This window comes from Centroberyx affinis, unplaced genomic scaffold, assembly GCF_046629955.1.
Source record: "Centroberyx affinis isolate AG114_WGS23_722 - 3 ecotype Tasmania unplaced genomic scaffold, CSIRO-AGI_Caff_v1 ptg004630l_1, whole genome shotgun sequence".
In the NCBI taxonomy this organism is placed as follows: domain Eukaryota; kingdom Metazoa; phylum Chordata; class Actinopteri; order Beryciformes; family Berycidae; genus Centroberyx; species Centroberyx affinis.
This window is the reverse complement of record NW_027282235.1, coordinates 72,979-96,832: the sequence shown is the minus strand read 5'-3', so window position 1 is coordinate 96,832 and position 23,854 is coordinate 72,979. Positions and strand designations below refer to the sequence as shown.

General features: G+C 44.0%; 1 protein-coding gene across 1 annotated transcript in view; it reads right to left on the bottom strand.

Moving 5' to 3' along the window:
- The window catches only part of LOC139665606 (tensin-3), a 29,597-nt gene extending 6,165 nt beyond the window's left edge, over nucleotides 1–23,432 (bottom strand). Inside the window, exons 1-16 of the mRNA XM_071544681.1 lie at nucleotides 23,271–23,432; nucleotides 16,518–16,681; nucleotides 16,179–16,229; nucleotides 15,800–15,922; nucleotides 15,502–15,566; nucleotides 14,208–14,291; nucleotides 13,317–13,429; nucleotides 12,566–12,626; nucleotides 12,276–12,351; nucleotides 12,039–12,168; nucleotides 11,723–11,788; nucleotides 10,654–10,755; nucleotides 5,070–6,278; nucleotides 1,080–1,243; nucleotides 715–847; nucleotides 482–565 (exon numbers count right to left, since the gene is read on the bottom strand). Coding sequence (XP_071400782.1) covers nucleotides 482–565; nucleotides 715–847; nucleotides 1,080–1,243; nucleotides 5,070–6,278; nucleotides 10,654–10,755; nucleotides 11,723–11,788; nucleotides 12,039–12,168; nucleotides 12,276–12,351; nucleotides 12,566–12,626; nucleotides 13,317–13,429; nucleotides 14,208–14,291; nucleotides 15,502–15,566; nucleotides 15,800–15,922; nucleotides 16,179–16,229; nucleotides 16,518–16,667 — 2,611 coding nt within the window. The 5' untranslated portion in view covers nucleotides 16,668–16,681; nucleotides 23,271–23,432. The remainder of the gene's footprint in view (nucleotides 1–481; nucleotides 566–714; nucleotides 848–1,079; nucleotides 1,244–5,069; nucleotides 6,279–10,653; nucleotides 10,756–11,722; nucleotides 11,789–12,038; nucleotides 12,169–12,275; nucleotides 12,352–12,565; nucleotides 12,627–13,316; nucleotides 13,430–14,207; nucleotides 14,292–15,501; nucleotides 15,567–15,799; nucleotides 15,923–16,178; nucleotides 16,230–16,517; nucleotides 16,682–23,270) is intronic.
- Nucleotides 23,433–23,854: the final 422 nt, after the last annotated feature.

Below are 23,854 nucleotides of genomic sequence, written 5' to 3'. Positions count from 1 at the left end.
TCGCTGCATGTCTTTTTTGTCACTCATTCACTATCTTTAATTGGGAGAGAAAAAAAAATAACTAGAGTGGATGAATAGAAGAATGGAGGGAAGCTTGAGTAAGGGTTTGCACAAAGAAAACAGACTTAATTTGTGCTTTTTTTCCTTCACAGAGCACTTTGTTCATTATTTGACTTCCCACAATGAGGTGCCTCAATTCCAAAGGCTCATTCAAAAAGGTCAGGCGACCCATATTTTGGGTTCACAATGGAATGACATTTCTGTATTTTCAGTATATACCATCAATTTCAATGGAGAACAGGATTTTTTTTAGTATTGCTCCGTTTTCTAATGTCTATTCTGAGACCCTGCTGTTAAATTCATAATAATTAAGACTATTTTCTTCACCCTAAATGAAGAATTATATATTACAGCTATATGTGATGCTCTGTTTTCTCAAACGAGTCTATTCAGTTTGTAAATAAAGGAGATATGACCCTACCATCTTCTGTTCTGTAGCCTCCATAAGACTGCATGCTAGGAGATGGAGTTTGCCTGAGGTGAGTGAATTCCGACATATTTTTCACTGGAAAACAAAAGCAGATGAGGATCAAGTTAAAAAATCATGGCAGACAAAAAAACATAACATTTGAGCACAACAAAGCCTGTCACAAATACATGCTAAATCATACACATGGACAAAGGAAATGTGTATTTACAATGACACATTCTTACCATAAGGTGTAGGGGGAGAGATGGGGAAGGCAGGAGTGGGCGGAGTCATGTCACTCCCAGCCTCAACCCCGCTGTCCACGTCGGGACCCTGCGCCCTGTAGTCAACACTGTCACTCCTGTACAATATGCCATGCTGTGACAAACAATACACACACACACACACACACACACACACACACACAAATATGGTAAAACCATGCATGTGAGCATCCGCTGTGAGTAGGATGTCATACATCAACAAGTATGAACACACCAGCATGCACTGATAAAAGTGTAATGCATGTAGCGGTGGGAAAAACCGCACACACACACACACACACACACACACACACACACACACACACACACACACACACTGTATTTACCTGGGGCTGTGGCACACAGGGGGAGTATGTCCGTGGGCCCCTGTACTCCTCTGTCCCAGCCCACCCTGAGCTACAGAAGCCTGGGCGATCTGTGACATCACTTCCTTGGCGACTCAGACTCAGAGTCCGCATGCTGTCTCCCCGCACCTCGCTGGGCTGGACAGCTGGATACACACAGATGGACAGGAGTGACAAGCAGGTCATTCAGTGCTAACAGAGTTACAAACATCATTGATTTCAAAGAAACCAAGTCAATAAAAAAACACTAAAAATAAAAACAACAGTGATTCCACTTATCAGCCAGCGAGAGCATTCAGAAAAATAGGGGATTATCACTGCAGCACGTTTCAATGCTACTGCATCTTCATCCTAGTCAAGGTGCAGTAGTGTTGAAATGCTAGTCTGTTTGCTCTGGAATAAAGGCATACGTTCACCTTTGTGCTCCAGTGATCATATTCATTTTAAATCAAAAACAACTGAGGTATAAACAAGTTGATGTGAAGTGGGGTGGCTACTTTCATGGCTGCTTTCTGTTGGTTGTTGATGCTTCAATGTTGTCAATCCAGGAAGTCATTTATTTATTTATTTTCTGCCTGGACTCATTCGAGCAGTATTTGACCCCGGAGCTGATGCCTGCACTGCTGTTAATGTTTTGAGAGGACAGCTGAGGAATGCCAAGGGGGTTAGCTGGGGGTTGGTCAATGTTGTGACAATGTGTGGCTACTCCGGAGAGTGCTGCCACTCAGCACCAGGGTGTTAATTTGAGCCCTCCCAGAGAGCACTGCCCTCTCAGCCCTGAAGAATGCTAATGGTGCAGAAGTGCTAATGCTGGGGATCATTACACACACACATTGTCTGGTGCAATGGATGGATGGCAAAACTGTTTGTGTCTGTGTTTCTGCATGCATGCATCAGAGTGATGCGAGTTTTTCCTCTTACATTATACACACCAGTCTGCAGAACTGTGTTTTTGTGTGTGTGTGTGTTTGTGTGTGTGTATGTCCTTGAGCTAGTGAGTGCATGCCTTTTGTCTGCTTGTTGGTGGGAGGTGTGAGAGGTGTGAGAAGGGGTCATGGGGACTTGAGCTCATTGAGGGGGCATGGCTCTGAATGGCTCTGTCATTATCATGCGACAGAGACAAACTCTCATTCTCTCTAATGACTCTCACTGCCATCACTTCCGTCACCCCACCTCTCTAATATAACCTCAGGAGAAATCTTAGATCGGGACATACATTTGATTTAACATAGTAAAAAACACAAAAAATTAATCAAAGCGATAACTCTGATATCAACAGAAAAAAAGGGTTGTGGATGTATTTTCTTGGTTTCAGCTCTGAAGTTTATCATGTATGACTCGAAGAAGTAAAGGATGTAGCAATATATGCACAACGCTACGGATGTTTTGTATGGTGTGTTAATATTGCAGTATTTATGGACACTGGAGCTGCCCAGACTTTTCTGACATTTGCCACTGGAGCTATCTCAAAAACTTGTTACTGCCCTCTGGAACCCTTGTGGGAAAAAATATTTTGTGGAGGGCCAAATTTGGCCTGCAGGCCTTATTTTAGCCAGCCCCGGTGGAGTTCATCCTCCATCTCCCTGTGTTTTTCTCCTCACTCCCTCAGTAGCTGTATGTCAGCCCCAGCTCCCAGATCCTTGGCACAACATAAATACACTAACCTCTCTCCTCCCCCATCTCATCCCTTTCTTCACCTGCCAAATTCACTGATGGATGTTAAAAAGCGTTCAAACCACCATAAGAGAGTCACTGATTTGAATCAGACTGGGTAAAATAAAAGAATAGAATCAAGTTTGACAAAATTGTGAATAAAGAGCAACCTAACTTGACATGAAGGAATTCAAATGATATATTTGGCATCACATTGCCTAGGTGCAATGACATAAGGAACACAAGCAAGAAAGCACAATTGGTCTAATGACTTGGATACTGGATACAAACTTTGACCAGAAAGCAGTACCAGCTGCCACAATAAATCTATCCAAATTTGAAATTCTCCGGACAAATTTACTTTAAATAGTCATGATGTATCATCCATAAAATTAAAATAATTTAACCAGCCTCCCTATCTCATAAATCACTTTTGGTCCTTTAAATCTGAACAGCATCTAGGTACATTCAGCTGGACATAATGAATCTCAGACATGACCCCTATCACCAGTGCAAACTGATAACACCATATGTCCAAAACAGACATGCTATTGCTTCGTACATATTATCGGCAAGTTATAGCCTTCAGTGCTTGTTTTTTGGAATGGCACTCCTGTGTAGTTGATATGCACAGACAGGTACGCCTTTGGAATCGAATGGAAAACTCTTTGCCTCGGGGCACACTTGTTCCTCTCCTGGAAATTCCTCAGCCCACCCCATTTTGTGCCCTCTGGCAAACACAGGTACATATTGGTGTGATTCACACACACCTAACAGCCAGACGGCTTTCTCTGTCTTCTCTGCTTCACTAGGCTCCAGGTAAAAAAAACAAAATGGAGTGCCATTGCACCTATCAACTGACTATCATTGAGTCAACATTACCAAACTTGATAGCCTGTAACTATAGACTTTGCCAAGTTTGAGGAAAAAAAATATGGGATGGGAAAAAGGTAGCCATTAAAATAACTTAATCTGTAAAAAAACCTGACAGGAATAAGGTTATCTTAATCACCAAAAGGGCTTGTAGGGGCAACAAACTGAAGTGAGTTAATGGAATTTCTAATCCAGCAACTTCTGTGAAAGCTTATGGCAAGTTGCTAGAAGGAGACACACAGTTACTGAAAGGCAGTGGACATTCTTTAAATTCTTTTGCACAGTGTTTCAACATCATGGTGTGTGTCCTTGAACAAGGTCTTGGTATCAGTTTGAACATGAGCCATGTGGAAATAACTTTGGTGTATGTCTAAATACACATTATGTCAAAGCAATGTTGGGTCCATCTGCACAATAGCCCTACCAACAAAAGGAAAATGAAAAACAAGCAATCAAATATATTGATCACATGGTATTGATGAGAACTGTAATTTCCAAATCACAAAAGACTTAATCTTTTGGTTTTCCAGACAGCGTCCTAAGCAATACATTCGGCTAATGAGCAAAATCCTTGTCCTGAAAATGCACATTGGAAAAAAAAATATTTCAGAATAACAACAACAAATCCTGAGAATAAGAAATCTATTATTTTTCTTCTAGAACACAAATGAAAGTGTAATGTTGTGCAGTAACCATGTGACAAAAGGAGGGAAGCATAAGTGAGAGATGACTCACACTAAAAGGAAGAAAAGGTGTGTGTGTGTGTGTGTGACATAATGTTTAAAACATCTAAAAACAACAGCTTTTCTATTTATTCACTGATGCAAAAGTGGCATCAGTTAGAAAATCCACTGTAAAGGACTGTAAAGACTTTCATTATGTAAGCGGTATATCTGTATTTCACAGTCAAACTGTGAGACACAGCAGTGTTCAGAGAGGCCGATGACAGCTGCTCTCCCTCTCTTCATGTACCGCACTGATCCTGTAGTCAGATAGCTGTACACAGACAAGTCTCGACGGCGCTCTTTTACCTCAGAAACATGCTGAAAACATCAGAAAACCTGGCAACAACCCTGCTATTTCTGCTCCACTAACACTCGCCAGGTGGGAGAGGGAGTAAAGGTGTGCTTTGTGAAGTTAACTCTGTAGTGAGGGAGGAGAGGAGTTGATGCTGGAAGCAGTCAGAGAGGAGCTACAGAGCACAGTATTAAAATATACCTAGCATATTGATTAATGTAGTTTTATTATGGGAAAAGTATATCTTTTACAATGTTTAGTGGGAAATCAACTTATCTGGCCTGGTCACTACCGCTTCTACAGCCTTTTCACCACCACATTGCATAGCATTACATCACATGAACTCACCACAAACTACACTTCCAGACAACACCACACCACACCACACCACACCATCACCACCACACCCAGACTGTCTGACGATCTTACCTGTCTGCTGTGTGTTTTGCAGGGTGGTTGCATTGTTATCGTTGAGTCTGTGATTGATGCCGTTGGCGCATTTGGTGGCTGAGCCATTCACATGTGCCCCGCCGTTCCTCTTAATGGAGCTAGAGCGGGTCGAAACCGGCACAAATGTGGGATCCAGGTCCATGATCAGCTGGTTGAGCTGGTCGATGGAGTTGTCAATGTCCACTGTCAGAGATTTGAACTCCTCATCCCGTTTGTTGTTATTGTTATTGTTTATCGTTGGCTGTTCATTGTGAGTCACTGCTTTTCTCAGGGCTTCATTCGTGTCCCTGGTAGGAGCCTGTGGTTCAGTGGGCAGGCCTGCTTTAGGTGGGCTGCTCCCTTGCTTGTTCCCTGGGTACCTCTCTGTGTCGTTTCCATCCTCGGGCATGTAGGCGAACTGTTGTGCAGCTACCATCTGCTGCTGGCGAACCCAGGAGTGTGTGGAATAGCTTCCCTGTCTATAAACATGCTGCTTGGGCATGGAAGCGCTGCTGGGAGTAGAGGAAGCCACAGAGTTGCTTTGGGGTCCCAGATAGCCCCTCGTAGCCTCAGCATAGCCTCTCCCATACTCCTCCATGTGGGCAGCGGCAGGGTGCTGGTGGTGGTGCTGGCTTTGGGGCAGCTGATGCTCCTCTCCTCCAGGACTCCCAAAGCCATCTGAGAGCAGGGAGTTCTGGCTGCTCTTGTGGCAGGAGGACGACAAGGTCCCGAGGCTGTCCACGCTGTGCAGATCATGACCAGTCATGACCTCATCATCTAAGATGTCCGTTTCCCTCTCCCTGGGACGGGGGTCTCCGTTGATGTGCACTTGGGCAGGGACTATACGCTGGATGCCCACCCTGGGGCCTTGATCAGCCATCTCCTCCAGGCAGGGGTCCTCAAGACCAAAGCCACTCAGGAGGCGCTTCAGCTGGGCCTTTTCCTGCCGGCTGGGACCCTGGTTTGGCCTGGTGGTGGTGGTGGTGGTGGTGGTGGTGTTGGTGTTGGTGGTTGTAGGTGTGGGTCTGTCTGCCCACAGAGAAGTGCTAGACAGGCCTGAGTCACTGCTGGCAGAGAGGGCGTGATCACTGTGGTCAGGACTGGAGGTGGTGGAGGTTGTGTGGGCCCCTCGGCCCAGCGTGGCCGCTCCTCCGTTGGGGCTCCTCTTGTTAGCTGCTTTGTCCTGGTTTAGGCCCTGAGAACGTGGCACTGCAAAGAGAAGAAATGCAGCCCTTCATACGGTCAGCTGGTATGGGCACGCATACACACATAGACACGCACACACAAACACCATGAACTCACACAGACAAACACAAACAAACAGTACAAAACCACAGACAACACAACACTACGTTCACACGCACAGATAGGTTATCCCACAAACAAGACTCCATCATACAGAATGAGTTACTGACAAACCTCCAGACATATAATCACACCTCCACTGACAAAGACAACAGTTCAGACATTTCACAACAGACATTTCAGATTAGACTTGCAGTAACTAGGAAATAGACACATTCACAGAGGAAACCATGTTATGAACTGAATTGAGACATTGAGAAATACATGCCGGTGCCATCAGTACATTTCTTATACAACTGGAAAGCTAAATGTTTTCCATACTTTTGTAAGCCATCTAATTAGTCATTTTGTGATCTGAAATGCAAAAAACAACAACCAAAAACTAACATGAAGCAAAATCAACCACATAATCTAACCACTCCTATCAGTATTCTAATCCAACCTATTTCAAGCAAAGCTATTACAAGTCATCTTGCCATAACAGCCTCTATCTCTCCCCCCCTGGGCCACCAGGTGAACTGGCAAGGTGGCAGCAGACATAGGTGTTCCTCGTGTTCAGGTTATATAAGAGGTGTGGAGATCCATCTGTACGCTGCTCTGAAAGTCAGTAGGCTGTGGGTCTCCCGAGTCTGACCTCTGCATTCCTCACCCTGCTGTGAGTAAGCCGCCCCGCTCCCTCCGCCTGCCCCTTGACCCCCAGCATATGTCCAAACAACCTCCTTAATCCTCCAAAGCAAAATAAAAATCACAGAGGTCAGGCATTTGCAAGGCACAGTCAAATCCATCACTGCTCCAAAGACTTCAAAAGCCATGAAAACAAGTTCTACTTTGCGAGACTTACACAAAACAAGGACTCAGTATAAATTCCAAGTGCATGCGAAGAGTGTTGCGAAGTAATGCTGCTGTTTGACTGTCACTCTCCCTCTACCTCAACAAAGAGAGCTGGAACATGATTCCTATGCTTCTCCCTCAGTCTACCGCGTTAAGTACTTGCCTTTCAGTCAAACCATGACTGGAGGATCTGAATACCAGACACGCATGATAAAAGCTCCCCTCCTCCTCTCCAAAAGCTCCTGTGTTGGTTGCCCCCCGCTCACACAAACACACGACTGGCTGGTGGAACTCACATAAAGCCTCGTACCGCCTTGGCTGAGGCCTCCAAGTGTGGCCCATGCAGGTCAGATCCGCCGGGAGTACTCCAACAAATCCCTCTTACAAGATTCCTCCTGGCAAGGTGCTAACACTTCTTAAGACAGATGTCTTCCATTCTCCATATCCCTCCCTCTCTCTCTCTCCCTCTCTCTCTCGCTCATGTCCCTGTCATCCTCCTGCCCCTCTCCTTTCTCTCCCCTCCCCCTCACTCACTCCCCCTCAAGGCCCCCGTCTGTCTCCTTGACGAAAAAATGCAGTCAGCCACAGCTCTTACCTTCCCCTTCACTGCCAGGTAAGTGCACAAGACAATCCCCGTCTCCAGCAAAACAAAAGTTGAGGAGGAGAAGGGGCCATGCAGACACACAAGGAAGCACATGGCTTTTAACCAGGAGATAATGGTCAGGGTCAAATCAAGCCAACAGAGTTCGAATGAGTTGGCCGCGCTTTCTTTCTCCCTCAGCGCTGAGAAGGTGAGAGTGTTTGCACTCCACACAAGGGGGGACCTTGAGTTCTCCAAATAAGGGCAGAGGAATGTAAACAAGTGGGGCGGGGCTTAGGAGTGGAGGCGGGTCAGAGAGAAGCTGTAACCCGACCTCTTGCCCTGCATCAGGGGACTACCCCACCAGGGAGAGAGGGGAAAAAAGAGGGAAAGAAAGAGAGAGAGGGTGGCTGAGAGAGGATCAGAGGATGAAAACAACATTCCTGCAGCTCCAGACTCTTTCACACTGTAAAAAGACACTTTTTAATTAGAGCAATCCTGCCTTCTACTTGGAGCTGTGGGCAATTTTTATGAAAAGCGGCGGCCAGGTTGTTTTTCTCTCGCTCTTGTGTGTCACGAAATTACATGCCTGCCATCCTCGTGTACAATACCAGCATGAAACAGATGTGCCCTAAACTCAATTATGGGGTTCAACAATTGTTTCAAAAACTGTTTTGCCTATCGAAGCCCATGAATGGTTAACCGAGCACGTTTTCATCCAGTGAACTTGACAATCTCAGTCATACCAAAACCTACCATTTATATCTAGCCTTCATCAAACATCTTTTGGTTGTTGTGGTATGGTCAATCCCAGAATAATCTCCCAATAACAGTGCAGAGAGTGACACAATCTGAGCTGCTCTTGTATCACAGGAGGAGGTCTGGTTATGTTTGACTATGCAATTACCCTGCCGTTTCCATCCCATCTCAGTTACTACCATCCCAACACCTCTCATATGCCAGACCTGTGAGTCAGAAGCTTAATGATGATCATCATTTCCCTCAGCCCTGGCTTCCATGTGTGCTTCCGCTGTGCAGCAGTCAGCCCTCTGGGAAACATTCCCTAATAATCCAACAGGCAATTTGTACATGGGTTTGCTATGATTCACTGGAAGCATAGAGAGGAGGAAATCACTATGAAGGGAAAGCTATTCTATGGGACGGGTATACGATCAATAAATATGAATGAGAGGCTACTCAATGAGATCTAAGACATTACATTACATATTTTTTTAGATGAACTAGAACCATTGCACATTTCTCATTTCATCACTTTTCATCAACCATTCATTGTTTCTACTGTAAGCTGTAATCTAAACAAAGACAATGAACTGGTTCTAACAGTAAACACAAAACACAGCCTTTCCCAAAGAACAGTGTTCCCAAATTCAACCCCTTAATTCACACATGGGGATAAACACACAGTTGGATTGGGGATTTGCGGAAAAGCCATTGAAGTAAATGAGGTTTTCTTTTCACAACCTTAGCACTGCAGTGGCAAGCGTTTTTTTTAGACTTCCTCCTTCTGACCAGCCTCTGAGTGACAGCTTCTCAGAGGGAAACTGGGGCTGCCAGAGGACTGGTAAGTAGATGCAGAATTCCAACTGAGCTCCCTGTCTTCCCTCTCAGATCTAGTGTTTACATGAGAAAACAAGGCTGTAAATATCCCACATGAATGCCTTGGAATTAAGGCAAAAGAAAAAATAGTTTTTTTCTTGATGTCTTTGTTTTCCTTTGATGAATTCTTAATTTTAAGTGTTTGCTCTTTCATTACATGCCCAGAGATGTGCATAAAAATCTGTATTGATGTGTTGGGGTATTTTAAATGAAAAAAAAAAAAATGCAACTCATTTTTGTTATGAGTTAGCTGAAGTTAGCTTATAAAAACACTCACTGAAGACTGGGAATGGGTGGATCTATGTTTTAATGCCACCACCACGTCGCTCTATTCTGGGAGGTTGTTGTGAATTCTGTGGTTGAGTGGAGAGATTTGGGAGAGCAACAACCGCAGCTAGGATTGGGACGCCCCGACAGGGTGGCTCTGAGTGTGTGTGTGTGTGTGTGGGTCTGTGTGTGTGTGTGTGTGTGCGTGTGTGAATGTGTGCAAGCGCTAGTGAGAGTGTGTATGCGTGTGTGTGGGATGGTTAAAGCATGCCTATTCATTTGATGAAACAACAAAACAGAAATCTCTTGAGAACTAAATGCTCTCTCTCTGAACCCAGTATTCCCTATATACAACATCACTCACAACACCGCTTGCCATAATAATCATAGAGCAACATAAGGAGTTTCTCTACAGGCTTCTTAGACCAAGCTAAATGCTGTCGGCCATTTCCTTTCCTCACCATAGTAAAAGTCTTGTTTCCATAGGGCCGGTGCAAGTCCCACTCATGAGTAATAACTCCCTTTAGCTAAGATTGCCACATAAACCAAGCTAGTGATGACTGTGTGTGCATGTTAATGCAATCACACAGCAGTCCCTCAATAACATGGAGCAAGGCTGGCCAGAGCAATGGACAGGACCTGTCACGCTCTGTTAATGCCCTGAGAGAGAAAGACAGTGTGAGAGAGAGAGTTTGTGTATGTACTGTGTGTGTGTGTGTGTGTGAGAGAGAGAGAGAGAGAGAGAGAGAGAGAGAGAGAGAGAGAGAGAGAGAGAGAAGAACATTGGAGGCAGGAAAAAGACAGACATAGAGAGAGTGAGTGAAGCAAACTACATTTAATGCCTGCCTAACACCCTATGGGCCTCCCTCCATTCATAAAACAGACACTGACAAACTCAGATAGGGTCTGATTCATTAGGCAGACCTTGGCATTGCTATAGAGATTTAGTGAGTCATGTAGTGAGTAATGTATGGTAGCCAGTACCTTCCCCGTCACAGATGTTCTGGTAGGAGTCCCATCGGGTTAGAGGATCTGCTGTGTTGTAGTCCACAATAACATCTGCTCCATTTTGCCACCTGTCTGCGCCTGAACCCAACAAAAACATGATTGAGATATCAAGTTGTTTTTGGAAATTTGACAAAATACTGTTGGTCATTTTTTATTGTAACTTCTGGAATGACTGGAGAGATTGGAAACTAGGGTTTGAAGGATATGGATTTTTGAAGAACTGAAACTGTTCATAGTCAATATTTTGTGCCGATATTCAATATCTATAAATTTGACCAATTTCATGCCAAAAAGTTCCCATGAATTACAAAGGTTCAGTTTTTCCCCATATTGTTTTATTCTTGGCAGGGTAGAAAAGCCTCTGAAACAGCATTTAGAGACTGTCATTAGACTGTCACTAAAACTCTCCAATTAAACCCATACTAATGAAATTCTTAGGTGGGTTAGCAGCTCCATAAAGCAGGATGAGCCAGGTTTCATTTCAGGTTTTACAGACTGCCACCCCTGAAGCTGTTGAGCAACATCATATCCTTACTTCCATCATATTGGCGGGGGACAGCACTGACTGGCCAATATCCGATTTTTATTAAAAAGGCAATATCGGCTCAATAGATCGGCAAACCCATAAAGCAGAAATATTTTCATCATGCCATTGGGAGTTATTTTATTTTAGGTATTTTAGGAATTGTGTTTGACAGATGCACACATACATATATAACACATATACCTCACACACATGCACACATACACGGACAAACACCCAAATCCACATACACACACATACACACAACACACAGTTTCCCTCCTGTGGGGCTCTGAGGCAGCACATGCTGTGCTGCTTTACCTCTCTGTCAGCACACACTTCACACTACATTTCCCCTCTGCAGCATTCCACATCCTCCTCTCAGCAGGGGGCAGAGGGGGAAGGAGCGGAGCAGAGGACGGTGCGAAGGAAGAACACCGGGGGGAGAAAGCACCATGTCTGGTTTTCAAACTACCTCTCTCTGTAGAAACTTTTGAAAAAGGTGAGGAGTTAAGAAAATACCTGGGATCTTCTCTGGGCCCTCTGAGAACACCAGCTCCACTTTCCCGTAATCCGGAAATCTGGGATCTGGAATGTCAACACACAGGAATGCCGTGAGTGTGACCATTCACAACTGAGGGCTGAATGGTGCTGCCTGTGACGAGGATTCTCCCAGTAAACCATAATACATTACATGTTTGGGAAAAAAGATTATTGGTCTCAAACTGCCAAGTCTAAATTAAGTCCAGACTGAGCCGTGCAATGCTGTGTGGAGCAGAGTAGTTGCTGTAAACTGGAGGCACGTTGAGACCTGTTCCCAGGGTTTTTCCAGGTCTACCTTTGTTGGCAGTCTCCATGTCCTCTTTTTCGAACATCAGGTTGTAGCCCTGCACTGCTCCCGTGTGGAACTGCAGCCGGAAAATTACTTCACGCTCTGAAGTAATTTCACTCTTGTGATAGCACTTAACCTACAAAACATATTTGCTATTACTATTACATTAACTACAGTGAGTATTTCAATGAGTATTCATGTCAGAAAGTATGAATAGGCAGCATAAACTGTATATTTTCCTACCATGATGTCCCCTTTTAGCAGCTGGGCAGGCTCTAGTGTGATGCATATTCTGTCTCTGTGGCCTGGACCAATGTGACTGAGACAAAACAAGAAACCAGAGTTTATCTACCAGTAGTCCATCACAGTAAGTCGGCCAGTTGCAACCAATCACAGTCAATTACAGAAAGCCATAACTCAGAAAGGCTCAGAATAAGCATGAAATGAAGTTAAATGGAAAATTGCTTTCATGTATTCCAATAATCTTTGAGGCAAACAATGATGCTGAAATGATGTTAGTTTAAACTACTTACTAGACTCCAGAAGAATACACTGCTTGCATTCCCTGGTAGACCTTGAGGTATGGGCGACACACTGAAAGAGAGATATAAATCCTCAAATGAGTTTGTTACATCAGTGTATAATGTTGTTACATGCACTGTCACCTCACATAAATCTGTCTAAACCTCTTGTGGAAAGACGGCATGTTCTTAGAATATAATGAAACATGACCCAATGTTATTGCTTTGTCTCAGAGATTTTCTCAAAGGACGAATAACATGGCCTCAACTATTGCCTCTCATGTACAAGATATCCCAAGAGATCTTCTCAGATTGTACCGTTCACAGATAACTGCTGATAACATTCTGTTGTGAGAAAGAGATTTCAGTTGATGAAGACCTTTGCTGCTTCAGTGAAATTAGTGAAAACACCAGTTTATATGGAAACATGGGTGTGGATTCCCCTGGGTTTACTGGGTAGCCATAAAGTAGTTCTTCTCCACAGTTCTGTTTATGTAAGTGTCTGTATCTGTGTGTGTGTGTGTGTGTGTGTGTGTGTGTGTGTGTGTGTGTGTGTGTGTGTGTGTGCATGTGTGTGTTAGAAAGAGCTAGACAGACAGAGAGAAAGATATAAGGTGCCAGAAACGCTTTACAACCATACGATACAGATAAGCCTACATCTTGTTTATTGCTACGACTCTGATGTGGTTTTGTCTGGATTTTTATGTGTTTTCATTGGAGTTGTAGCTGTGTCATTTATAGTGGTAAACAATATGAGTTTAACCTCCAGTGGCGTCGAAGTTTGGTATCCCATGAAGAATGATGCAGTGCAGGAACAAGGGGGAGGCGTTGATCTTCATTGATCCGCTCAGAAGACTGTTGAGGATCCAAACATACCTGACATGAAAGCACAGAGGTGGATGTAAACAAAATGCAGGAGTATCCCCAAGGCACAGGACAAAACATGGTGATATGGGCCCTTCATGTGACCAAGAATCATAGCTGTTCTTTAATTAATAGTGTCCTCTGTGCTCAACTGGCCATGCTGTCACACCTCAAGGTAGAATTACATGGAGGTCAGAAACTTGCAGGCAATATCCTTAGAACAACATATCTAAAATAATATAACCTTCAAGTGAAAATTCAGTCTATAGTCTCAACTCCTCCTCATGCGATGCACTGGCCCACAGATCAGCACTGGTCCCTCAGTGATAGATTTCAGAAACACTTGGGGCTAGGAAAGCTTGGAGAAACTTGAAAAAACAAAATTGGAGAAACCCATTGTGCAATTCTGGCCACCGTATTCTGCATAAAAAGGCCTCGGTGTGAGTCACGTTGATTCACAGCGATGCACGGGGATAAGATTACACCAGGTCACCATGGGATCCCATTCCCGTTACTATTATGAAACAAAGACTGGTCTATCGGCTGGCTTTTTCAGTGGAAAATAGACAAAACAGCACTAAGACACGCAAAGTCTATTGTATTGGTTCAGGTGTGTCTGGGACATGAATGTGGGTGGATGGCGGCGTGGGGTCAGGACACAAAAGGGTCCAGCGCAGACAACAACACACTAGTCAAAAAACATAAATAGACACAGTTTGGAACTTCATTTGGCGACAATATAGTACGTTCTCCTAGTGCTAGAAGGGTGTGCTTATGTTTAGGGTCTTACCGTTTCTGGGAAGGTGTCATCAGAGCTGAGACCTTATCATCGTAGTACTTCCTCATTGCAAAGCGGTCCAACGCCTGATCAGCACTTTGAGAGATGCAGAGAAACACATTAAGCACTTCAGGTAATTATGACTCAGCGGAGAGATTACGAGACTCTCTGCTCCTCTATAATTGAATGCAGTTACCCCTAACATAAATTAGGACAACGCAGACACACGCTGACACTGACACACACACACACATGCACACACATGCACAGTGGACAAGAGGGAAAGTAACCAGAGAGACAAGGGATTCCAGCAGAGAGGAAGACAATGCCAACCTTAAGTAAACACGGAGGGGGAGAGGAGGACAGAGAGAGGCCGGAGTGTGTACACAGCACTGCTATTCGGACAGCACTAAAACCAACAGCCGCTGGAGCCTTTTCACCCGAGGTCTCTCTCTCTCTCTCTCTCTCTCTCTCTTGTTGTCTCTCTTTCTCTCTCTCTCTCCCCCCCTTCCATTTCATTGTAAATCTATCTCATTGTTTCTCTATCTCTTCCTCTATGTCTTTTTGCCCTCTGCCTTTCACATTCACCTTAACAAACCCTGACCCAACCCTGAGTTTAGTCTTCCTCAGTGGGACACAAACCCCAGGGGAAGCTGAGATTGGCCAGCCTTGGCTGATGTGTGTTCATACCACAATGGCTGTGGGCTGTGTGCTGAAAAGATCTACATAGTCGCATAACACCCGGCCAAAACAACCAGACACACACAGCGCTTTCCAACACTCTACTACAAACTACTGTCCCTCCAAATGTTTGCTGCTCTTCTTGACTTTAGGGATTAGTAAATCTGCAGCTGCTCTGACTTTGTTTGACTGGCAAAGGCTAAAAAATTAGATCTGTTTTTTCTTAGATCAGTAGATTTAGTGAAAGTGATATTGTGGCCACAAGCTATTACTGTATCTAACATGCTTCTAGGTTGATTCATGTAATTCTGTACGGGGTGATTCATAGCTTAAATTATGTGGTTTTCCTTTGAATTTGAAAGCAATTGAACTTGTTTGACTCACTTTCTGACTCACCTTGACCCCAAATTAAAGGGGGCAAATAATTCAGTCGTGGTTAAGCAATGACATTGCTTGTGGTCGACAGAATGAGTCTTTAAGAAAAGCTGTGGGTAGTTGTTGATATCGTTTGCTGCCAAGTGAGCACACTCATATTGCCATAAATCCTCACTGAATGCAGACTGAAGTTTAACCATGACATTCATGGTAACATAATGTCAAAAATGTGATACATAGTAGTGGTTACCTGGCTGATATATCGGTGAAATGCACGAAGGATGAGATGACCACACCAATTCGACCCTTGCCGCCCTGAAGAAAAAGAGAGGGCAGGTGATGATTCACTCTGTATGCAGCATTTGTGGTTCAGCTCTGTTTTTACAAAACAGTACTTTATAAATGTGTAATAACACTGTAATTACTATGATGTTGAATATGGTATACTATAATTGCGATTGTAAATGGTAATATTGGAATACAGCTGACATGTTTGATTTAAATAAGAGACTGTTATGCATGCCGCAGCACAACCTGTAGATGCTCACCCTACAGTGTATGACCGCCACATGTAAAGGGTCAGCGTTGAGCCAGCTCTCCATGGCCTTGCAGATAGTACAGATCTTATCCAGAGGAGGGGCATGCAGGTCCGGCCAGCCTGTGTCCAGGGTCTGAAAACACACCACACACTTAGACATTGCGAACAGGCACAGTGTCTGTCTACACCTCTGCCCCAGAACATGCACTGTTGGTCAATATTATATTGTTTACTGTCATTGATCAAAGAGGATGCACTGAAATCTATGTTGCCACAGAAATGTACTGATTTTTGTTCTTTTCCAGTTTGATGCGTATTGATATCCTCATCCTGCTACCGTTTTATTAATTTGTGCTGATTTGATACAGGTGACATTCACGTAAACTTACCTTGGGGTTCATTTTAGAGAGATCATGTCTTTTCTCTGACAGGTTGATAATCTAAAGAAAACATACAACACAGTCAGTGAATACACACTAATATGATTACTTCTCAATCCCAAAACAAACTACTACTGTACCACATAGACGAACAGATATATTTCTGCCAAGCACTGATTCATTAACTAGCATGAGTGAAAGATGAGTGAAGATGATCCACTAGGAGATCAATACTTTGTCAGCATCATCCCTGACGTCAATACTGTTTGCACTGTGACTAGCACATCTGCTACTTCCTACATTTGCTTTCAAGGTGAGACAGTGTGCAACACATGGACAAGCACTGACCAGATAATTGTCTGCATGTTTGGACTTGAGCATTCGAGTAACATCCTTCAGGTTGTGTGCGTAGATCTCCTCGGAGCATCCCCGGGGGAAGGACACAGCAATGATACGCTCCGTGATATATGTCAGGTCGAGTTCGTATCCCTCCTCCATCTTGAAATGGACTTCTATAAGAGTAGAAACACAGGTAGCTCAGACCCTTCAATTCCCTCGCACCATTCCCAGTTTATGCGAGTGACTTCATTCATGTCAATATTTGATGGTCAAAGTCCTCAGCTTTAGTCATTGTGTCCAAGTTTCCCGCAGATATCTTTAGAGTGTGACCTCAATTCCAGATTGTATGACACAGAGGGTTTCTTGTTTACGCAGCAACAGTCTATCTGCAGTCCCAACAGTGTGTCTCAGAAATATAGTACTGGGGGAAACAAAAGAATATGTTAAGGGCTCTTTAACATGTTTGAGATGATTGCCATTTATCTCTACTGCAAAAAGAGATACAGTGGTATCAAAAGATTGTAGTGAATCAAAGCAAACTATAAAGTCCCCACACTAATTCTCCCACGATGTATTTATTAACGCCTACACTGCTGTAACATTTCAAGCGCACAGGCTCTTCATCAGACTCTGCTCTGCTCTTCAATTGTTCTTTGTCCAGCACCTGTGACTGAGGATTGGGATGTGCGTGTTTTCTGTGTTTCTCTCCATCAAACGATTGGAGACCAGCAATCTAGTTACCACACTGAAACTGTCAGAGCAACAATGACAAAGACAAAAAAAACTTTCAAAGAATTCCGGCTGAAACCAGTTATCCGCAGCGCAGCGTGTTGTAAATCCCTGAGAGATGGCGTGTCCCTGTGACCTCGTGGCCATGAACTTCCTGCATTGGTGGACTGGGAAGAGGCTGCACCCCCAACACACACACACACACACACACACACACACACACACACACACACATCCCTTATCTAGTCATCTCTGATCTGGCCTCCCTGTTGCTCTGTCTTGCTTGTCAGCTGGGGGAAGAGCCCCAACAAACTGTTGCCTGCCGGCCACTGCAAACACTGTGCTAATCAAAGTAAAAGCTACAGGAAATACAGTTTCTCTTGATTTATGATGTGAAGGCTGTGTTTGACTATCCTAGTTTTAGAATTAGCCAGGATTAGGCTGCATGTCAATTACTTTTCAAAAGATGATTGTTTTAGGCTCTTGTACAGCATGTGTAAAATAAAGATCCATTTTGGTTGATAAATAGTTAGCTCACATTGAAATTTCACACACATTACAAATTCTGCCAAAGGCAGCACCATCCTTCTCAAGTCACCCTGATTGTTTGTTGTGATTAAAAGCTGGCCAATCCACAGTGGAGAATGTGTCCGTCAATTAAGCTGAAGTGACTGCAGGCTACAGCTCAACACTTTGAAGGGCTCCAGAGTGGGAGCCATAAACCAGGGGCCATGTAGCCGGGGCTTAAACCAACCCTCAGAGCGGAATGAAAGAGGCTGTGTGTGTGAGGAGGTCATCACTGGGGGAAACGGGCTGGGTGTATGTGAGTGTGTGTGTGTGTGTGTGTGGGGGGGAGGAGGTGGGAGTAGGGGGGGGAGAGGTCATCAGAGACTATTGGAACTAATGGCGGGGTTAGTCTATTTCCCCTGAGAGTTAGAGGAAAAACTGTCGACTAATGGGAAATTAATGAACAGGTCGACCAATACTTAAGGCCTCTGTTTCTCCGGGGTAGAGGCATGGGAGGAAGCCTGAGTAATGTTTTGGAAGTGTCAAGATAGAGATAGGTAGGGTGTCTAACCAACACTTAACCTCTGAGTGACCCAGAGGCGAGAGGCAATGTTGGTGAAACAGTATATTGAATTGTGCTGCAAAGATCTGCCTTAAATAATTTATGAAATCAGCCATTAACAAACTATAGCAAAAGATTCATTATAAACAAAACAAAGCTTTAAAAAAACAAAACAATATGACATATTACTGTTCAAATCAACTCAAATAAAAGCCATGAAGACCCACAAAGCCAATATACCCAATAATATAATTTTAACTAATTTAAAATATCAATACACCAATATATCGGCAGGTTATCAATCAGATATCAGCTTTACAAAAGTAATATCAGTATCATGAGTCTGACATTATCTGGTAAATTGTAGAACTGGCATTTTTGTGAGCTCTTCTGTATTCAGTGTGTCACTTAATACAACGGTCAAATTAACAACAGAATAAAATTAACATGGTATTTTGTTTAAAAAGCACTTGGGCATGTCTGAAAAGCTTAACCTGTTTTTCACCTGCATTTGTACTTACAAAAATACAGATCAGTATTGGCTATCGGTATCTGCCTCAAAAAAAAAAAAAACATATCGTGCACCCCTAATTTCAAATGTTAACTTTTGGCTCATAATTAATTTCACATGAATCATTCAGATGCACTGCGGCCCTGCAGCACATCCTTTCCCACTAAGACCTCTCAATTCTGTCTCTCATCACTCAAGCAAACACGAGCGACTTGCCCCAGCACGCACTGAAGATAATTGGTCTTTAATTTGCACTGACTGCTTTTGTTCCTGGTTCGAGGCACAGCATTAGTCCACAAAGGCGGAATAAGCAGTGCCAGGGATCTCAAATCCCGAGCCCACCCATGGCACTGTGAGAGTAAGGCTGGCACAGGAGAGGGCAGGCAGAGCGATGAATGAGAAAATGGGATGTCAGATCTACTGTGAACAAGCTTCAACAGGTTTACTGGGTCAGGATGTTGGGGGATTAGGGTGTGTCTGGCTCCCCCAGCTCAACCCCTGCAGGTAAGAGGTAGACTAGGCTGCATGGGTGCTGTCAGCCACGTTCACACACGCATGACCATCACTTGGGACACTTTCCAGCAGCTCCAAATGCCTTTCTTTCAATTACCCCGAACAACGCTGAAAATAAATCCATCCAACATTCCATGAGGGAGTGATAAAAAGGTGAGGAAGAAAGGCATATAAAAGTGCTGGGATGCAGCCTGGTTCTCTTTTAGGAGCCACACCCTTCACCTGGCCTACACTGTATGGAATCTTCCATTTTGTACAAACAGTGAACCACAACATGAAAGAACAGAGACTAATGTAATAAGAAATAATTAGCAGCAAGAACAAGTCCACCATGCAGAAATCAGCGTTAGTCAGCCCCTAAGAGTTAAAGCATGGCCTAATCATGTGAATGGTGACCTCATGGTTGTTTTCATTTTTGAGCCCACTGTGGTGACAACAGTTGGCAAAAACCTTGCATACTTGTCTGTCACAAATAATAAAACTCTCCCAAACCTAGGGTTGAGCCACAGCAACTGAATCCATTTACGTAAAAGTTTGTTTGTATGTTATTAGGCTGGTTGCTACATGTCTACAGGCTCCCATGGTTACATTTTCCATTCGAGACTTCGGTGTGGTTATCATCATGCAGACTCTGTTTTTGTGTATGTGTGCAAACGAGCAGGAGAAATATAGGGAAAGAGGGGGGGGTCTTAATCAAGAAGTGAGGGAAAAAAGAAAAAGCCCATGAATAAGCTTAACGTAAGGGAAGCACATAATCTTTTAAAGACAGTGTCTAAACAATGAGATGGGGATAATGGCTCTCTGCTGCAGTAAGGTCCAAGTGCTCACTGCAGTGTAGCCATCTTTTAACTTTTATTATCTTATCATTACTTATTATCATTTCTATGTCCTGATGTACTGTGCGAGCGCATGCTAAGCAGGAATTTAAGCTTTCAGAGCCAATACACATTATAATAAAGCACACAGGAGCAGAACTTTCAGGACAAACAGGTTGCAAAATCGGAAGAGTTTCAAGGTTTGTCAAAATCAATGAGAGAAACTAAAAGGACCACATTTCCACAAAGGTTATGCTGGCACACATATGAAAGCAATCAAGGAATCCCTTCCCCCATTCCGACTCAAAAATCAAACTGAAACGCTTTTGTTGGCTCACTCCAGTTTATGATTGACAGGTTGTGGCAACATCATCTATTTTGGGGCTACTTGAATATTTTTTATGGGTCCATTAAACTGAAATTATGTGCCTGTGGTGAAAAAAAGAGTGCATCGAAATTCATCATTGTAAGGCGAAAAATCATTTTCCCAAACAGCGCCAAACCACCCTGTCAGAGCTCAATGCAAACTTTATCTGGTCTGTAGTTTAAGGGTAAGAGCATACCCAATTTGTATTTCGAAAAACCAAAAATTGGACTACTGCTAGGTCTAGAAATATCATTCCAGTTCTATGGGGGGTGGGAGGGGTGACGGGTGATATGGCCCATCCAACCCAGCATGTGAGAGTTGGCCCCGCTCTGGACCTAGATGCAAAAAAAAAGCCATGTGTAGCCTGCTGTCTCCCTGGGAGTCTCTGGGCTCCGTTCAGTCACAAGAACAGATTAATGATCTTCTAAGCTGTTTGTCTTCAACCCTGAGTAACACCTAAAGTGCCATAAATGCTTCAGGAAGTCTGGCTGCCTATGAGGGGGAGTGGAATGTTTTTTCAAGAACCTTTTGCATTTTTTACTATATTTACACTATGTAGCACATGAAAAGTAGAATAATTCATGCATGTTTCATCCATCCATCAGATGAAGGGGCTTTTACAACCAGGACACATTTCCTTCTTGTCCTTTGATTGAAGTTCTTCCTACTATTTTCCCTGCTATGGCTTAGCAGAGGCTGTAGGCTCCAGTAGGTATTTAGCATTCAGATCTAATTGCCATCTAATAACCCTGATACCATCAATTTCACTGTTCCAAACCGCCTTGCATTCATACTTGGCATGAATTTAAGAGAGCATGGCTCGTACGGCGGGATAACATCTCCACACTGACTTAACAGGCTGGTCGAAGGGCCTGGAGAGAGACAAGGCCACAGTCTGTTCTGTCTTTTTATGTTCTATATGTTTACGCTGTGGCTTTGACGCCCATTCAACGCCAAAGAACTGAAATAAACAAAACCAAGAAATCTATTGAAAAAAGCCGCGGAAGGGGGAGTGGGTATTTTTAGCCAGTTTATTTAGTAATCCTGGAACTCCAACGTATATTTGTCCCTCATTTTCATGAGATATTTTGAAGGGAATAAAAAACGAGAACCCTGGCTCTGAGTGAATCTGTACACCCACCAGGCTCCTAAAGTACTCCCTAATTACCGTTTTCTATCCCAAGGTCATAGCGGAATGCGTTCCAAAATGGATTACGCTCCCACTCTCACTCTCTCATTCTCCCTATCCCTCTTTTTCTTTCTCCTCTTTCTAACCTCTTTCGGTCCTTCTTTCTTTCTCTCCCTGTGCCTCTCTTGCCCCTTTATATCTTTCATTCTCTGTCCCTCTCCTTCTCTCAGTTTAATGGTTTACACATGTCAGCCGAGTGGCTGCAACACTGCGACAAAGTGAAATGCCCCGGTGCTCTGTCCCATGCTGCTCCGGGTCAGATCAGAGTGTTCTGCTTACAGTACACAACCCCAGCCCTTTGCCAACCCACCTGTCCAAACCACACTATCAGGATCCCCATTCATCTGTTGCTCAGCCAGCCCTTTGTAATTGCCGCCTGTTATCAGGGAAGAAGTGAGAAGTGAAAGACAAAAACGGACACTTTGGTTTTCTGACATTGTTTAACAACTGTTAGACACACATTTGTTTACCCTTGAGGGACAGATATCGTTCATACGACTCTGATCTCAAAATAGAACCAGCAAGAAAAGCTATAATTGCCAGTTCAAAAAGGTTTCTCCTATCTCGCTAGGTCTGTAATTAAGGCTTATCTTAAAAGAGTTTAGCCTGCAAAATGTTCGTCACAACCCGCATGGTTTGTGTTGCTTGAAAGAAAGGTGTACAGGAGGGTGTAAATGCAGGTGTGTGTCTGATTTCAAACTCGAAGCAGAGAAAGGGAGGGACTGAGATTCAGGTAACGAGGGTTGTAGCTGCTGTGATGTAAGGACGCTTGTACGTGTCATCAATAATGGCTGCCTGAGAAGCACAGCCCTAAGGCCGCAAATACCATGCAGCAGCTGTAGCTCAAAGAAAAAAAGACAAATTCTCTTTCTCTGTTTCTCTCCATCATTTTCTCTCCACCAGCAGAGCAGACCAAACAGTCAACAAAGGACAAAAAAGGTTTGTTTCTTTTGGAGTTCTATGGACTTGCTTTACTGAGCAAAAGGCTTCCACAAGAATGGCCCCATATGTTTCACATTATAAGGGTCTCCAGTGCACCAGAGCCCAAAACAGCAAGGAGTCCCACATTATATTCATAACAAAAGACAATTCAACAAGGAAGATATTTACGCTAAAAAGATTCTTCCTCATTGAGAGGCCAGACCAAGCTTTAATAAGGAGTTCATGAACAACACTCTTTCATTCACACATTCAAAGAAGAAAAAAAATCACAAGCTCAATGCTTGTTCAGTTTGAATGACTCCCTTCTCTGTCTTCAGAGTCCTGCTAGGTCTTAGAGTGCTGGAACACACACACACACACACACATGCACACACATACACACACCCCTGGCTTTAGTTGGACTCAGAGCCAAGGTAAATACAGTGAGAGCAGTGCCCTGTTTTGCAGTTTGAATAAATGATCAAACTCAATGAGATATAGCTGAGCAACAGGCTAAAGAGGAAAAAGGCTGAAAACTTCTCCAGACTGTATGGAACCCTAATCCTGCTTTGAAGTACTGACCAGCCCAACTTTAAAACCCTCCCTGCTAATGAATGACCGTAGAAAAGTTCAGACACCGTGCCTTACCTTTTCAAATTGAAAGCGAGGACTTTGATTCTTCTTTTTCCACTGATTCCTTTTGTCAATCAGTGCTGAAAGAGAGAGAGGGAGGTAAAGTCCTGAGTCAAAGAGCACTCAGCCCGTCACACAGGCTTAGTGAAGGCTGAGAGGCTCATTTTCCTCTGCTGGAATGTGCTCTCAGGCTGATCAGAGGCACTTCTGTGAGCTCACTTTGTCCCAGCTGCCCCCAATGCTCTCCTGGGCCGTTGCTGCGACTGCTGGTGCTAAAATGGAAGTCCTTGCTCTGTTCCTGAATTGCTGCTGCTCAGCCCCCCAACACACTTCCTCCAGTCGAGGCTGCCGCTGCAGCCGCCACAAGTCCTGGCATGGGATAGTCCTCCCACTGTGCCGCTGGGGCTGCCTCCCTTGATCCCTCCCCTCTTTTCCGCTCTCTGTGGCTTCCTCCCTCTACCTCTCTCCCCTGCTCTCTCTCTCTCTCTCTCTCTCACACACACAGACACAAACACAGACTTCAGCTTCCTCTACCCCCCTCCCCTCCCCCCAGCAACTTAGACACACTAGGGGTGGCACATTATTCTAAAAATTTCAGC